This window comes from Carcharodon carcharias, chromosome 13 (genome assembly GCF_017639515.1).
Source record: "Carcharodon carcharias isolate sCarCar2 chromosome 13, sCarCar2.pri, whole genome shotgun sequence".
In the NCBI taxonomy this organism is placed as follows: domain Eukaryota; kingdom Metazoa; phylum Chordata; class Chondrichthyes; order Lamniformes; family Lamnidae; genus Carcharodon; species Carcharodon carcharias.
This window is the reverse complement of record NC_054479.1, coordinates 52,354,652-52,368,862: the sequence shown is the minus strand read 5'-3', so window position 1 is coordinate 52,368,862 and position 14,211 is coordinate 52,354,652. Positions and strand designations below refer to the sequence as shown.

The 14,211-nt window shown below is 47.5% G+C and overlaps 1 protein-coding gene across 1 annotated transcript in view; it reads left to right on the top strand.

The window, feature by feature from the left end:
- Positions 1-14,211, top strand: part of cita (citron rho-interacting serine/threonine kinase a) — a 225,547-nt gene that overhangs the window by 200,130 nt on the left and 11,206 nt on the right. Inside the window, exon 46 of the mRNA XM_041203457.1 lies at positions 10,469-10,645. Within this exon, the coding sequence (XP_041059391.1) occupies positions 10,469-10,645 (177 nt within the window). The remainder of the gene's footprint in view (positions 1-10,468; positions 10,646-14,211) is intronic.

Sequence of the window (14,211 nt, the reverse complement as noted above, 5' to 3'; positions counted from 1 at the left end):
GAGTACGGGGGGAGAAGATGGGGAGGTAGGTGTAAGGGAAGGATGCGGAGGGGGGACGAGAGCGGAGAGGAGAGGGAGTCCGGGAGGAGGAAGGAATGCGAAGAGGGGAGGGAGTAAAGCTGGAAGAAGAAGTAAGGGTGAGGGAGTCAGGAAGGGGGAAAGAATAAGGCTAGAGGAAGAAATGAGGCTGGAAGAAAAGGTAAAGCTGGAGAAAGGAGTTGAGAGGGGAGAAGGACTAAGGGTGGCAGAAGAAGTAAGAGTGGAGAAAGGAGTCAGGAAGGGGGAGGGACTAAGCAGAGGTGGAGTCTGGCGGGGGGAGGACTTGTGGAGGGGAACGGGTTCCTAGGTGGGAGAAGGGATCCAGAGTGGGGAAGGAGTCCGGAGGTGAACGTACAAGGGAAGGGTATGATAGGCACATGTCTGCCTCCTGGGGAGCGAACTGAGGGAGGGAATGGTATGAAGGAATAGTGGGAATGATCAAGGGCAGAGTTGGGCGAGGATAGCAATAGAATATACGGCGAGGGTGGTTGTTGGGGTTTTAGAGGCAGATGTGGACCCTGGGGGTAGGACAGAATGAGGACGTGAACTCGAGTGGGTGTGAGTCTGATGTGAGGGTGTGTGTGAGTTAGCGGTGTTCTCCCTTGAGGTGTGAGATCCCTGTAGATGTGTGATGAGTTTGTGAGTGTGAGTTGAGAGTGATGAGAAGAGTGAGTTACCCTGATGGAATGGATGAGACCATTCATCCTGTCGCGGCACTGGGTGGCTGTCCTCTTTTGCAGGACATTGGAGCTGACCACCGCTGCACCACCTCCCATGCTGGATTGCTGATGTCACTGCCCATCTTGTGGCCAGAGCGAGGGTAGAGGACACTGTGGCGGGCCTCTGCTGCGTCCAAAAGGCATTCAGTGACCGCAACATTAATTAAACCTGGGGGCTGTGGTCTTTTTGCCTTTCACGGACATCTTCCTTGCAGCAGTCATGGGCTGGAAGCACTGAGATGTGAGTGCATGGCTGGACTTTAAATATGGCGCCCAGCGTGATGATGCGGCAAGGTGATAGCGGGCAGGCAAATTGGAGCCCACCCGCCATGGAAACAGCATGTTTCCCAGGAACACATACCAATTCGACAGGTTTGGGACAATACGGCATGAAAAGCCGCCATTGCGGCCAGCAGGTAAAACATCGTTTTGCCCACCTGCTACGTTTTCGCCCAGTGTCATCTACTGCAGATGTGCTCGCTGGCCACACACTCCCACAGACTGCAGTCCAGGCACACAACCCGCTCTGCTATGTCTTAGTCTAGATCAGAATAAGTCCTCATTTTAATTTGCCCCATCTTAATTTAAATATTGTGTTTTTCATGGGGCTGGTATTCTCAGTTAGCATTGTGGATTCACATTAACATCGTTTCACGCTAGGTGTGATTTGGGGTTGCGTGACCCAACTGGCCCCATTTTGGAGCAGCCTATCCTGCTTCCTGACTTTCCTGGTCGTTGCCGGCCCTCCCATTAGCTGACCGTCCCACTGTCCATCTCACAAGCTTGAGGCTTACCACGATCCTGCAACTCGGAGCTGCCGTAACTCCGTAGGTTGCTTACTGCCGCTTTCTGCTCATCTCCCAAGCTGATTCTTGATTAGAGGTTTTGTAACAAAAGCACGTGTTGTATGGTGGAATAAGGTAGCAGTTTTTTGAGTCTGGTCAAGCTGTTTAGTTCACAGCCTTGATGTCCTATTTGACTTTGAATTGAGACTCCAAATCCATATCTTCTCCTTCACTAAAACCATCTGCTGCTGAAACCCTCATCCATGCTTTTGTTAGCTCCAGACAAGACCATTCCAATCCCCTCCTAGCTAGACTCCCATCTTCAACCTTCCATAAACTTAAACTCAGGATATGGACAGCAGTTTTGCCTAACTTTGGGTTAGATTTGGGTTCTGGTTTTCTTTCCATTTTAAATATTTTCACGCTCGTGTTCAAATCTCATCCTCGCCTTACCACTCCCCCTCCCCCCCACCCCATCTCTGTAACCTTCTCCAATCTTACAATCCTGTAAAAGCTCTGCATTCCTCTTGAGCATTCTCCACTTCCTTGATCACACCATTTGTGGCTGTGCCTTCAGCTGTCTAGGCCTAAGATCTGGAATACCCTCCCTAAATCTCTTTGACGCTCCACCTCTTTCTCATCCTTTAGTCAGCTGTCTTAATATCTCCTCCTTTAGATTGTGTCAAATGTTTGTCTGATTGGGCCCTGTGAAGCAGCTTAGCAAGTTTGACTACATTAAAGGTGCTATAAAAATGCAAGTTGTTGCAGCTGTAAAGGTTCTGTGTAACATGAATTTGGGGCATTTTCAATCCATTTCTTGGGGTGTGGGAGTTCCCAACACAAACTACTTCACATATGAACAAGGAGCAGGTGTAGGCATTCAGCCCCTCGAGCCTGCTCCGCTATTTCATAAGATCATGGCTGATCTGATAGTAACCTGAAATCAGCATCCCACCTACCCACAATAACCTATCACTTCCTTGCTTACCAAGAATCTATCCACCTTTGCCTTAAAAATATGCAAGGGTTCTGCTTCCACCACCTTTTCAGGAAGAGAGTTCCAAAGGCTCACGATCCTCTGTGTGAAAAATTTTCACCTCATCTCTGTTTTAAATGGGCAACCCCTTATTTTTTAAACAGCGACCCCTAGTTCTAGATTCTTCCACAAGAAGAAACATCATCTCCACATCCACCCTGTCAAGACCCCTCAAGATCTTATATGTTTCAATCAAGTCGCCTCTTAGTCTTCTAAACTCCAGCAGATACAACCCTAGTCTGTCCAACTTTTCCTCATAAGACACCCCGCCCATTCCAAGTATTAGTCTGGTAAACCTTCTCTTATTGTCACAAAGTATTTAGGGGTACATTAGGAATATCACTTGAGTTTGATTAAATGAAAACTTGCTATGAGTGATGATGTAACTGGTGAGGAGGGCAGTCAGCCTTATTTTTGTTACCTCAGTGAATGAATAGGAGAAATCCAAACCATCCTGAACTCAAATCAAGATTTTGAAATGGTTGTCATCATGCAGACTTAGTGCCTTAGGGCTGGATTTTCAGCTCAGTGCGTCTGACATGCATGAGCTTGAAATAGCGTGCAATATTTCAGTCAGCGGGCACGTGCAGGAGTCGGCAGCACACCTGCTAACAAATAAAGGGGCTAAGCCCATTAATAAATTAATTAAACTGAATTTTTCCCTGCCCATCCAACCTAATGGCTGGTGGGTGGGCAAAAAGGCCAAGCAGCCTTTGGATTTTTGAGGAAACCTCATCCACAGGTGGGATGAGGTTTCCAATGTTAATTAAAAATGAAATAATTTTTAAATCTCATGTTTAACCTGTCCCTGCTCATGTGACAGAATCACATCGTGGGACATGTTTACCTTAATTTTTATTTTGAATATTAGAAATCTTCAGCTCCCTGAGGCAGCTCTCTACTATCAGGGAGCTTTCACTGCATGCTCCCCCAGTGCCTGCGCTGAATTCCATGCTCACCCCACCCCTCCCACCCCCTGCCAGGCAGCGCTGAGTGTTTCAGCGCGTGACTCGTGCTGGCTGGCCGTCGGGGCCAATCATGGGTGGCGGACCATTGACCAGCCACTCCCAGGCCCGACCGACGAGGGGAAAATCCTCCCCTTTGAGATTATCTCCTTTTGAAGTTTTCTTGTTAACGTGTAGTTGCTGGAGTACTACAGGAAATTTGTACAGCTGCAGTTGCTGGTGAAACTTGGGTGCAACCCTGCTCCAAAGCTGCCTAAGTAACAGGTTCAAGTCTCTCCCCCTACCCGCTCCCAGGGCATCGCATGCTTTTTGGTACTTTGTTAACTTGTTTCGTGGGCCAGGTTACATTCCCCATAGAGACGAGAAAACATTTTTAAAAAAGGGACGAATGACCCAGCAACCTAAAGAAAAAATTGCAGGGCAACATTTTCAGACTTTTACTGTAACAAACCGACATAGACTAAATATGATTTAACAGGGAGTTAATACACCAAACTAAAGAAAAGGTACTTCCCCATTAACTAACACAACCAAAATATTTTATAACACTTTTATTTTACAGCATGCTCCTAGCAGATATGCAATCTTGAAGATTAGGTTCCAAGCGGCTCCTGGCTTTTCAGCAGGCCCCCTTCTCCCTACCACACCAGGGCATTTCCTCAGGTGTCCTTTGAAAGTCATTTCCTTCTGTCTTGTGAGTATCCCCAAACCGACTTCCAGCAGCGAGACCTATTCCGGCGACTCCTCGTTCCTTAAATATCCGCAAGCCCTGTCTCTTCAAACAGAGAACCGGTTCTCACCAGCATCCTGCTTGGTGGCTTTTCATAAAAGCAGCTGTTCCTGTCTCCCTCTCCGTGTCTGTGTCTCTGTAACTGTCTTATAAAATCCTGTATTTGTAATTCATGCACCAAGGAGAGAATCCAGGAAGCAATTTCTCAGATATTTTTCTGAATATTGGTGTTCACAAACATGGAGTCGATCCCAAAGAAATCGCTTTTAATTTAGTTTTAAGATGAGACATCTGGAATTGTTGACACTTTCGCTGAATTCTTCAGTGTATAAAAGTTCAAACACAGATTAGCAACCTAACAAATCTTTATGCGGAATCGTCCGGTCTCATTGACGGCAGGCATTATGGCGGCTGGGGGAGAACGAAATGGCGAGAACGCCAAAAATCTGTTTAATGCCATCATGTAACTTGTTTGCAATTGTCCACTCCACCTGCTAATGACGGGTCATGTTTCCCATTGCTGCTTGTCGGGAACCTAATTTCAACACCTAAGCATCTCAATATAAACCCCCCTCGACAGAATCATTCCTCCAAATCAAATTCACTGCCCACATCAGCATGACTTCAGAATGGCGTGCTTTACACTCGCCTTTAAAAGGCGTGCACCTGGCGACCTGAACTCCGAGGGGGACTTAAAGGTGAGTGCATGCAACCTTGCACGGCGCTCGTGAGCTTCGCTTGTAGGACATCAAGGAAAGGACGGCGTGCATTCGGGGGGGTTGGGGTACACAAAAGTCACTTTTCCCCAGATGGCTCTCAGTGCGGTGCCAGGGCAACGGCTCTGGTGCGGGTCAGGCCGAAGGGCTTGGGGGCTAGGCAGCACAAACTGAAGGAAGTACACAAGCACATGCCTGGTTTGGCAGGGGGAGGTGTGGTGGTGGGTGCAGAGGATTGAGGGAAGAGGCCATGCACTTAGAAAAGCTTGTCAAAAATGAGCATTCTTCCTCAGCTAAGACTGTTCAGCTGCAGCTCCATTGACGAACTTGGGGTCAGGCTTCTGAAGCTACTCTGCCCACTCAAGCAACGCAAAAGCCATCAAATGCTCCACAGCGTTTCACCCCTCAGGCGCAGACTGCAAATTAATGTGCATTTTAGGGAGCAGCAGAACAATTGGTTTTGCAAAAGGTGGCCATGGTGCAGTCACTAAGGGAAGCAGTCTCTCTATCTCTCCGCCCCCCACACACACACCTTAAACCAGCTTATATTTCAGCTCTTTCCTGGACTCGAACTCAAGTTCTGTCGAAGGGTCATGAGGACTCGAAACGTCAACTCTTTTCTTCTCCGCCGATGCTGCCAGACCTGCTGAGTTTTTCCAGGTAATTCTGTTTTTGTTTTGGATTTCCAGCATCCGCAGTTTTTTTGTTTTTATCTTTATTAGGGTTTGGACCAGTATCCATCATGGTTCAAGCTAACAACAGAGCCTTGCAATGTGGCTTAGGAGAATGCCTGCACCTGAACTGAGAGCACAACATGTAGTCCAGTAGCTGAAGCTGCCGCCAATTTGTCAGGTGGAGTGGGACGAAGGTGGGTAGCGTTTCGGTCAGCCAATGAGCGCACTACAAACTGGCCAGTGGTGGCCAGCACTTCTCTGCACGTGTGAAGGGACCTTCAGACTTAACCAAAGGGGTTCTTAGGACACTTATGCCAACACACGCATCTCTGTCTTTGATCATGCAGGGGAAGAACATCAGGATCATGGAGCCTGGTGATTTACCGATATGCCTCATGGCTTGCAAGGAGCAGAGAAGAAGAGTGTGACGGAGATTCCTGGCTTGGCAAAGGGAGGAGCAGCTCCCTCAAGATGAAGACGTGGCAGGGCCTGCTGCGTGCGCAGCTGAAGATCCACAGAGATCCTTTGCCGTAGGCACTTTGCTAGACCCAGGGTCTATGGACAGTGCTTGTCATTCCTGTAGATGACTGAGAGCCAATGTTGCCGAAGACTGCGCATGTCATGGGAACTGGTTGGTCACATATGCCACCTGCTGCAGGATTTGGTGTCATGGGGACATAGAGGGCATCCACTGCTAGTGGCCGTGAAAGTGACTGCAGCGCTCAGTTTTTATGCCAGTGGCTCCTTCCAAGGTTCCACAGGTGACCTTTGTGAGATTTCACAAGTGTATCCAGGAAGTCATGGATGCCATCTTTGTGAAGGCACAGAACTTTGTGCATTTCACCCAGGATCAGGAAAGCCAGGAAGCAAGAGCGCTAGGATTTGTGCACATCTCAGGTTTTTCACAGGTGCAGGGTGCCATTGACTGCACTCATGTGGTGCTTAGATCTCCATGGCAACAAACAGTCAACTACATCAACCGCAAGGGCTTCTACTCACTGAATGTTCAGCTGGTGTGTGACCACCAGAAAGGCAAGATGCAGGTCTGCGCACGATTCTCAGGGAGTGTCCACAACTCCTACATCCTCAGCAGGTCTCAGATCTCTGACATCTTCCAGGGTCCAGAGAGGCTGCAGGGCTGGTTCCTCGGGGACAAGAGCCACCCACAAAGGATGTGGCTGATGACGCCCATGCGGCAGCCTCAGACTGCAGCAGAGCAATGCTTTAATGAGGCTCATGCTGTGACCTGGACTTTGGTGGAGCAAATGATAGGCACCTTGAAAATGAGGTTCCGGTGCCTCAACAGGTCTGCTGAAGCACTGCAATACAGTGCACCGAGGGTATCATGCATCATCATCACTTGCTGTATGTATACAACCAAGTGTTGCAATGGGGGGAGGACCTGGCTGAGGGGTAGATAAAAGAGTTGCAAGTCTCCTACAATGAGGAGGAGGTTGAAGAGGCTGACAGTGGCGAGGACGTTGATGATGAGGCCATCGCACTGGCCGGACGAGGCAGATGCACTCTGGAGGCCCTCATGGCTGCAAGACTCGTAGGGGATGATGACACAATACAGTGAGGACCTCACCTTGCATCTGTGAACATTTGACTCCTTTGTGGCTGATGGCAGCGCACATACCTTCAGTGCTCAGGCTCATGTCATGGAGATGGAGTGGAGGCCATAATAGTCGCTAGATTCCAGGACCATGATGATGACATGCATTGAAGGCACTCCAAAGATCTTCACATGGCTAAGGGCAGCTCACTTGCGCTCTGTGATCAGCATCATATAATGGAGACGCAGCTGTGAAACTTTAAATGCACCTGATCCTTTGTTAGCCTTCAGCACCTGTCCCCTTCAAGGAGCACAGCGTCACCATTCACAAGTGCTGAAGAGACGGGGGACCAGCCCCACCTCAAAGGTGCTGAGAGCACACAGAGAGAATGACAGAACTCTGTGACACCTGCCCACAACATTCTGGCAACAATGACAAGCACCGTCGAGGTGCGGGCATCACTAATGTGTCCAGTGAGTGTGAAGCCGAACCATCACTTTGGTCTGAAGGTTGCACACTGCACAAAGAGGCCCTGGACTGAGCCACCTGCCTTTGCCTTGTGCAGGAACCAAGGTTTCACGTCTGAGTGACACAAATTCTGCTCATCATGACAAGAAGTCATAGGCAAGGAGACATTGTTGGCAGTTTATTTACAATAGTGAACATTATGTACAAGTGATTAACACCCATGTCCAGGCTGTGCAGCTACCTCTTCTTAACCTTTCTAACCCTGCCGCTACATCTTGGTGCTCCCTTGGCATCCACAGCAGAGGTGGACACAGCCTGCTGACTGCTACACCTTGTCTGTGATGACCTTGGCAAATGTCCTCTGGAGAGCTGAGACCTGGAGAGTCCCGGCCTGCTTTCGGGGTCCTGCTGTGTGGCAGTGACACCCTCCTCAGCCTGTGGAGCTGGAGCTGCCGGGGTCACAGGGAGAGGGGATTCGGATGGGCCAGACATTCCCAGAGTCACCTGGATGGATGGCCCTGGGGTGGTACATCTGCTGATTGTCCTTCCTGTGGGTGCCCGAGGGCCCCTAGCTGACTCCTTGAGGAGAAGGGGAAGCTGGAGTGAGATCGAGCTGCCCCGCACCCCTCTCACATTGACATCTATGGTGCCATGGAGTTCAGCCTGCGCAACAGGGCAGGACCAATGTCTTGGACCAAGGTCTCCTTGGCAGCTGCCATCCTACCAGTGTTGACCTTAGCGCTGGCATGCCAAAGCACCATCACCTCAGACTGAAGGCAGAAAGACTCGTGCCTTGCAATCTGAGGAGTGCAGCGGAGATCCCTTCCTCATTTTCTCAAGCTTGCCTTTGCAACTCCAGCAACTGAGGTATGACCGGGTCCAGAGACCCCTCGTCTGACTCAGACTCAGCAGATTTCTGGCCTCCTGCAGTCCTCCAAGCACTGGAAACCTGGGAAGTCCCTGCCTCCGCCTACTGTTGTTCAGACAGCAAAGTGCTCATCAGATACTCTAGAATTAGGTCCCACTGAGGGGTGTGTCTCTGTGCTGGTGAAGGGTGTGGGTGAGCGCAAGGATGGGTCTTGAATTAGGGTGTCATCAGATTCTTCTTCTGAGGTGTCTTCAGGGATTGAGTCGGCTGCTTCCCAGATATCCTGCGAAAGCGAGGAGAGATAATTAGTGCATGGCAGAGCACTGCAGAACAGGAGAACTCACAGCATAGTTGCCTGATGAATTTAGCACTGCTGGGTCCTCGCTTGGTCAAGCACTCGACCTCACTGTCAGCACAGGAACGGTCAAGGTCATCGCCAGCCAGCTTGATTGACTATATTTTCAAAGTCTGTGAGGACCTTGATGTCGGGCATTCCTCCACCTCTCCCTTTTGTTGTGTGCCAGCTTGCCTGCATGAATACAAATAGAGTGTGTGTAACCTGGACACCTACCAGGCCAGATGAGAAGGATGCCTGGCATGTGTGGGTGGTGAATGATGCCATGGACAGGATGAGTACATGATCTGCAGGGCGGATGAAGGTGTGTGTGAGAGAGTGAATGGTGATGTCCCTTGAACTGGCAGTGAGTGAGATCCCTGTGGATGTGTGATGGGTTTGTGAGTGTGTGAGTTGAGAGTGATGAGAAGAGTGACTTACCCTGGCAGAATAGAGGAGATGATTCATCCTCTTTCGGCACTGGTTGGCTGTCCTATTTTGCAGGGTATTGGCTCTGACCACTGCTGCCACTGCCTCCCATGCTGGATTGGTGGCCTTGCTTGCTGGTCTTCGCCCAGGCCGGGGGTAGAGGACTTTGCGGCGGACCTCCACTGCATCCAGTAGGCACCTGAGGGAGATGTTGTTAAATTTGGGGGCAGCAAGTTTTCTCCCTTTGGCGGCCATGACTTTCCAGTAGCTTCCGATGCCTTAGAGAGAGCTAGCTCTGTGCAGGGGCGCCCTTTAAATATGGTCCCCAGGTTACTGAAGGCCTGAGGTGGTGGCAGGGCGACTGAATCAGAGGCTGCCCCGCCAGCGACCTGGTGTGTTTCCTGTGAATGCATAACTAATGAGGCGGGACACACTGGGAAGGAGATGATACGCTTCAAAAACCTGCCATTGCGACCAGCGGGTAAAATGACTTTTTTCATGCCCGCTACCACACTTGGTGCAAATCTGGGATGATTCCACCCTATGATTTGGTCTCGCTGCCAACTTACTTTTCCAAAGTCAACCCAACAATTCATATTTTCTACTGATAGAACTAACATTATATCATACAGAACTGAATATATTATACGGGTGCAATTGTTTTGAATTGAAAACTTACTTTGGCAAACTATAAAATTGAAATTCTGGGCTGGCCCAAGAAAAATAACCCATGAAAACAGCAGTGATGTAAAAACTTACCTGGTTCACTAATGACCTTGAAGGGAGTAAAACAGCACCTCTGCTTGACTTTCCTTACATATAATTTGTGTTCCAGAGTATATGGGGGGTTCTTGGTGCCCATTGAGTGGACTATTAAACTACTCAGTTGTAAGGAGAATTAATAGGGCAGTGCAAAAAAAATGCCATATCAGTGTCACTAACGGGCTTTTGAAAGAATGAAAAGTAATGGGGATTGGGGGAAACAAAGTTATTCACCCAATGCTATGCTGTGCTGAGCCTTACGTAACCAGGATAGTTATTCACTGCGATTGAAAGGTGGTCTCCTGGCACCATCTCCAATTGTTAGATAGCACAATTGCAAGAAAACAAGCCCTATAAGATAACAGCACGCTTATTTTGTTTTTATAGTATTCCGAGTCGTGCTCACTTGGACATCCCTAATCCCAGATATCTCGGTCCTGCAATCTCATCTGGAGCCATTTACATGGCCTCGTCCTATCAGAATAAACAGCGAATTATCTGTTGTAAAGGAAACTTGGTGAAGGAAGCAAGCAGTGATCAGCAGGGTGCAATCACCAGCCGGAGGTAAATAAGATGTTACCAAGTAATCCTTGCTCAACGTATGGTGGTCCAAGTTTACACTGAAACTCTTGAGAAACTTGAATGCTCTTAATTTAAAATGGCTGCTCTTGGGCAACTTTTAGGGCTATATGATGATCTATCTTTGTGCCTTTGATTCATAGTTGTTTTCCTCCTGTCAATCACATTTATGTTGCACAAATCCTGAGATTAGGAAAAATGAAGAACTTATTCAATTAAACAAATAAAAAGACAAAACAGCAAAAAAATTTGTTGGAAATACATGTTCATTCATATTTGCAAAGGGAAAAGAATATAGAATTGAACGTTTGGCCATTGAATGTGCCCCTTTATTATTTCAGCTGACCCAGCCCAGCATTCAACTCAATCTTGAGCTCCCTGTCTCTAAATCAAATTCTTTCCCTGGCAAGATTATTCCAAATGTTTGATCACTCCTTGAGTAAAGAAATATTAGTAAGATCTGTAGAAATTTACATTTTTAACTGGCTTGTCTTACCTCAAAGCATTATCTGTACCATTTAGTAAATACCTCTACTAGCCACTCCCTTTGATCTTCTCTCTAGGCTGTAGTGCTTAGGCTCCTTGAATCTTTCCTCATAACTCATTCCTGAAACATTTGGGATCAGTCTTTCTACCTTGAACTATTTTCAAAGCACGAATGTCCCATTTGATAAGTAGTAACAAAGCCTCATCTCCAACCTCCCTTTCCTTTCCAAAGTCCTTGAATGTGTTGCCATCTCAGAAATTCATACCCATTTTTTCCAGAACTCCATTTTTGAATTCCTCCAACTGAGTTTCTGGCCCTGCCACAGTATCGAAACAGCTCTTATCAAAGTCAGAAATGACATCCTATGCGATTGTGACTGCAAAGACTGCAAATTCTCTCTCCTCAAATTTCTCAACCTGTCTGGACCTTTTGACTTCATCATCCTCCAACACCTGTCCATCATTGTCCTGTTGGGTGGGACTGCCCTCCTCTGGTTCCATTCATGTCTAATCATGAACAGGTCACCTGCAATGACTCCTCTTCCCATTTCCACCCAATTACCTGCTGTATCAAGGATCTATCCATGACCCCTATTTCTCATTTCCATGCTGCCCCTTGGTGACATCACCCAAAATCGGTTTCAGTTTCCATGCTTGCTGACGACACTGCACCTCACCACCATCTCTCTTGACCCCTCCACTGTCTCTACATTGTCAGAATGTTTGTCCAACATCCTCTACTAGATAAGCAGAAACTTCCTCCAATTCAACATTGTGAAAACTGAAGCTGAAGCTATTATCTTAGGTCCCCTCCACAAACTTGCCACCATCTCCAGCACCTGACTGAGACTGAACCAGAGTATTTGCAACCTTCTTGTCATATTTGACCTCAAAATGAGCTTCTGATCACATATCCACATCATCACTAAGACTACCTATTTTAACCTCTATGACACCACCTCATTCCACCCTGCCTCAGCTCATTCGCTACTGATACCCTTAACCGTATCTTTACCTCTAAACTTGTCTGTTCCAATGCACTCCTGGCCTCTGTAAACTTAGTCATCCAAAATTCTAGCTCACATCCTACCTCTCGTCAAGTTTCATTCACTCAATGTTCTCACATTGTGTTTTCAAATTCCTGCATTGCCTCACCCCTCCCTATCTCTAATCTCCTCCATCTATACAACCACTCAAGGTATCTGTGTTCCTCTAATTCTGGCCTCCTAAGCATTCCTAATTTTAGCTTTCTTGAACCGCTGCCATCCATAGAACCATAGAAAGGTAACGGTACAGAAAGAGGCCATTCAGCCCGTCGTATCTGTGCCAGCTGTAAAAAGAGAAAAAAGAAGCTAGTTGCTCATTTTTAATCCCACTTTCCAGCACCTAGTCCGTAGCTTTACAGGTTACAGCACTTTGGGTGCATATCGAGGTACCTTTTAAATGAGTTGAGCGTTTCAGCCTCAATCGCCAACTTAGACAGTGAATTCTAGACGCCCACTGCCCTCTGGGTGAAAAGGTTTTTCTCATGTCCCCTTTAATCCTTCTACCAATCACCTTAAATTTATGCCCCCTGGTAGTTGATCCTTCAGCTAAGGGAAACAGGTCTTTCCTGTCTACCCTATCCAGGCCCTCATAATTTTGTACACCTCTAATAGATCACCCCTTAGCCTCCTCTGTTCTAAGGAAAACAGCCCTAGCCTATCCAATCTCTCCTCATAGCTGCAATTTTCCCTGGCAACATTCTTGTAAATCTCCTCTGCCCTCTCTCCAGATCAATTATGTCCTTCCTGTAATGTGGTGACCAGAACTGTACACAAAATTCCTGCTGTGGCCTAAACAGCATTTTATACAATTCCATCATTACATCCCAGCTTTTGCATTCAATATCTGTCCAATAAAGGAAAGTCATTCCATATGCTTTCTTTACCACCTTCAGGGACCTGTGGACATGCACTCCAAGGTGTCTCACTTCCTCAACCCTCTCAATATCTTCCCATTTATTAAGTATTCCCTTGCTTTGTTTGCCCTCCCCAAATGAATTACTTCACACTTCTCTGGATTGAATTCCATTTACCACTTTTCCACCCACTCAGCCAAACCATTGATATCATTCTGGAGACAACAGCCAGTTTTTGACTTCAGTATTGACTACGTGGCCAATTTTTGTGTTATCTGCAAACTTCCCAATCATGCCTCCCACATTTAAGTCTAAATCATTCATATATACGACAAACAGCAAGGGCCCCAAAACTGAGTTCTGTGGAACGCCACTGGAAACCGCTTTGCACTCACAAAAATATCCATTGACCATTACACTTTGTTTCCTGTCACTGAGCCAATTTCGGATCCAACTCAGCACCTTCCCCTTATCCCATGGGATCTCATTTTTCTGACCAGTCTGCCATGTGGAACCTCACCAAATACCTTACTAAAATCCATGTAGACAACATCGACTGCGCTACCCTCATCTATCCTATCTAAGTCACTGGTACCAATGTGGGCCATGACCTCTGGCTGATCACCCTGCCCCAGAAGAAACTGTGTGGTGAAGGTATTCCCACAATGCCAAAAGGGAGAGAGTTCCATGATTTTGACCCAATAACAATGGAACTGAGATATATTTTTTAAGTCAAGATGGTGTGCCACTTGGAGGTGGTGCTATTCCCATGCACCTGTTGTCTTTGTCCTTCTAGGTGGTAGAGGTTGTGAGTTTGCAGATGTTGTTGATTTAGTGATTTGCTGCAGTGTATCTTTTAGATGATACACCTAGCAGTCGTGGTGTGCCAATGGTGGAGGGAATGAATATTTAAGATGGTGGATGAGGTGCTGATCAAGTGGAGTGCTTTGTCCTGGATGTTGTCGAGCTTCTTGAGTGTTGCTGGAGCTGCACTGATCCAGGCAAGTGGAGAGGATTCCATCACACTCCTGACTTGTGCCTTACAGCTGGAGCATCATGCGGTGAGTCACTCACACAGAGTACCAAAACTCTGATCAGCTCTTGTGGTCACAGTGTGCTGGTTCAGTTAAGTTTTTGGTCAATGGTGATCTCTAGGAAGTTGATG